Source organism: Arachis ipaensis, chromosome B06, assembly GCF_000816755.2.
Source record: "Arachis ipaensis cultivar K30076 chromosome B06, Araip1.1, whole genome shotgun sequence".
In the NCBI taxonomy this organism is placed as follows: Eukaryota; Viridiplantae; Streptophyta; class Magnoliopsida; order Fabales; family Fabaceae; genus Arachis; species Arachis ipaensis.
In genome coordinates this window covers 133551750-133555174 of record NC_029790.2, presented here as the reverse complement: position 1 = coordinate 133555174, position 3425 = coordinate 133551750, and the positions used below count along the sequence as shown (strand labels likewise).

General features: G+C 34.3%; 1 protein-coding gene across 3 annotated transcripts; it reads left to right on the top strand.

The window, feature by feature from the left end:
- Positions 85 to 3277, top strand: LOC107605528 (probable E3 ubiquitin-protein ligase BAH1-like). Of its 3 annotated transcripts, none has more exons than XM_016307430.2 (7): positions 85 to 364; positions 471 to 683; positions 1378 to 1622; positions 1760 to 2008; positions 2113 to 2250; positions 2702 to 2760; positions 2836 to 3277. In XM_016307430.2, the coding sequence occupies exons 2-7, from the start codon at positions 473 to 475 to the stop codon at positions 2942 to 2944; spliced, it is 1011 nt and encodes a 336-aa protein (XP_016162916.1). In that variant the 5' UTR covers positions 85 to 364; positions 471 to 472; the 3' UTR covers positions 2945 to 3277. The 3 variants fall into 3 exon arrangements, with proteins under 3 accessions (XP_016162916.1, XP_020960920.1, XP_016162915.1); XM_021105261.1 differs by having other exon boundaries at positions 86 to 364; positions 468 to 683; positions 1378 to 1531; positions 1873 to 2008; XM_016307429.2 differs by having other exon boundaries at positions 86 to 364; positions 468 to 683.

The window sequence follows — 3425 nt, the reverse complement described above, 5'->3', positions numbered from 1 at the left end:
AGTTTAAGAAAAAAGATAAAATAAAATAAAAAGGACAAAGCGTGGTTGATTGACAAGTATTATTTTTTTTTTGTTACGTTGGGACCAAGAATAAGTGAATAACGAAAAAACAGAATTTTCCGAATAAAGCGCGCTTCTTTTCATTCTTTTGTGGCTTCGAATTCAATTCATTCTTACTTGCTCCGTTCTCTACTCTCTTATTCACATTCACATTCACATTCGATTCCTTATGTTTCTCACACCCAAACCCAACTATCATGCTTAGCTTCTTCTCTTTTCAACCATCAGAGACACACACTTTGCGATACGTAACCCTAAACGCCTTCACTTTTCACCGTTATCTATTTCCTCTTCTTTTTTTCAGGTACCCTTCACAAACAAACACGTTATTTTAATAATTTTGTTTCTCATAATTAATTAATTAATTAATCTGTTGATTACTACTGCGTGTTGTTTTAATTAATTAGCAGAGATGAAATTCGGGTGCTTGTTCACGGAGTATCTGCAGGAAGAGAGGGAGTTGTTGGATGAGAAATGCGCGCACATTGAATATGTGAGGTTGAAGAAAGTTCTCAAGAGCTGCCAGACCTGCAAACCATTGCACTCTTCTTCTTCTTCTTCTTCTCCTTCCCTTGTTTCTGATCTTCCTAACCATCAATTGTGCCAATGTCAATCCTGCCCAGGTCTGCAATTTTTGTTTTTTAAAGAATTTTCCAGGAGCATTTTACATACACTGATTTTTGTTGGCAATAAAAGTTTAGGTAGTTTCTGACACTTAGAATTGGATGCTCTTATAGAGTTTGACCATGCTTCTAGGCTCTTTGACCGCTTAAATATTGTACTTGTGGGGTAAAAGGCCGTATTATTGTTTATTTAATGAATAATAATATAGGAAGCAGAACTTTCAGATGTATTTTGTTGTTTGGCTTTTAACATTTTGTGGTGATGATGAGATTCAGGAATGAGTGTTAGTTGGGAGAGAGGGTTAGTGTTGTGCATATAGAAATTTTCTGATTAAAGCTACCTGCATCAAAACGTAGATGATTCTCTTGTGATCCTAATAATTTACTTGGAAATAGGTTTGAATTTGATTGTTGCTTATGTCAATTGTTAGCTGATATTTGTATTTTTTTTTAGTGAACATTTTACTCAGCAATCCTCTAATTTGGGTGTTCTATGATTCCTAATTTGTTGTTTTCCTTGTATTTGATCATCTTAGTTCTTTGCAATTGATCAGAGCTTACACTACATGCCATTGGGTTTTTAATGTATTTTAAGCAAAATAATACTTATTTAACATTATTGTGCGTCTTCTTGTTGATCCTGTGAACATTATTTTATTTTCTAGTAATTTATTTTCGGTTCCCATATGCGTAGTGTGTGATCAGAAGTTCTTCTCGGAGCTGATGAAGGAAGCATCAGATATAGTAGGGTTCTTCGGTTCAAGGGTTAAGCATCTTCTTGATCTTCATGTTGCGTCTGGAATGCAGAGATATGTATTGCGCCTACGACAGTGCTTTAAAAATGATAGGCAAGCCCTCGCACAAGAAGGGAGAATTTTAATTGAGTACATTGCAATGAATGCTATTGCCATGAGGAAAATACTTAAGAAATATGATAAAGTATGCATCACATTAGTCCATTGCCACATTACTGTCATTTCCCCCTTTCCCTCTTTTTTTTTTTTTTTTTTTTTTCATTTGTACTTCTCTACTTGAGTGTTATGTAGTTAACTCCTGTCATTGATATTCTGTTCTAGGTTCACAGCTCTGTGAATGGAAAGAATTTCAAATCTAAGATGCACACTGAGCACATTGAACTTTTACACACACCTTGGCTAATTGAATTGGGTGCTTTTTATCTGAATTCTAGTGGACGAGATTGTTGTGAACTCAATGGAGTGTATGGTCACTTTAAGTGTGATCTAAATGTTAGTGACGCTGTAATGACGTTGATTCTTCCAGATTCTATCAAGCTCGAGTATAATCTAACTTGCGCAATATGTCTGGTGAGATCCTATTTATGTGCTACATTAGGGAGGCTGAAAAAAAAAAAGCAGCTATTTTGTGTATCATTATCTCTTACATATATGCTTGGATTGTGATATGATAGGATTTGGTTTTCAACCCCTATGCTTTGGGTTGTGGTCATATCTTCTGCAAGTCATGTGCCTGTTCAGCTGCCTCTGTGATGATGTTCCAAGGCCTTAAAGCTGCAAGTCCTGAGTCTAAGTGTCCCATATGCAGAGAGGTAAGCATTTTGCACTTAACTTTCAGTATTTCAAATGAAGACAAATGAACAACTCTTTGCATTGCCTTCGCCACAGATCATGATTGAAAAAAGGAAAATAAATAAATATTGGTGAAGGCAGAGGCAGAGGCATAGGCATAGGCAAGGCAAGGCAAGGCCTATTTCTTTAAGGACCATGGCTTCAATATATCTGTCTCTATCAGCAATTTGTTAGCCTGGTTTCCACAGTATATAAGATGATGAGAGATTGTAGCCTATATTGAAAATGTGGAATAAGGCATTCTGCCAATAACATAACCAACATTGCCTTTATTTCCTTTATACACAAAGCATGGGCACAATATGACTACAGATATATTGTGATTAATGTCACTTATCTTAGTTAGAATATAGAGCTTTAAACCATATTCCATTTGCTTTTGTGTTTAAATTACTTGCATTGTTTGTGCAGGATGGAGTTTATCCTAAGAAAGTACGCATGTTAGAACTTGGTCTACTAATGAAAAGAAGGTATCAATCCGTTTCATGGTCACATTTTATATCTTATGTGAACATTGCCATTACAATCACAAGAAAATTTCCCAGGTACAATGATTACTGGAAAGAGAGGCTACTTAGCGAACGAAACAACATGGTGAAGCAATCCAAAGAATACTGGAATATGCAGTCTGCATATGCACTTGGATTACACTAGGATATCATGCAATTGGATTCCTTAGATAGAATTCTAAGGGAATAGTAAATGATTCTGAGTTGGTCTTTCTGCTAGTGAGTTGGGATTGAATTAGTACTTAGGACCTTAGAATAAACAAGAGAGTTTTGGAGAGTTGGTTGATGAGTGGAAATTATTAGATGTCCCATGAAATGCGACTTGAATTGTGTTCATATGAGTATATCTAATGATAGAATGACATTTTAGGATATGATCTCTTTCATTTGAAATGTCATTCTATCCATAGTAGAGCACAATCTATGAGTATGTAAAAACTTTCTGAATTTATTAGTCCAATTTTTTATTTTTAGTTATGAATCTAATTTTTTAGTCTAATAATTTAATAACATTTTTAGTTTACTTATAAAACAGACTAAAAATAATAAATTCTGTTATTTTTCTAATATTTTTCTTAAAAAAAAAAAATCTAAGTAGCTAGTAATTTTTATTAAAAAGAGAAAAA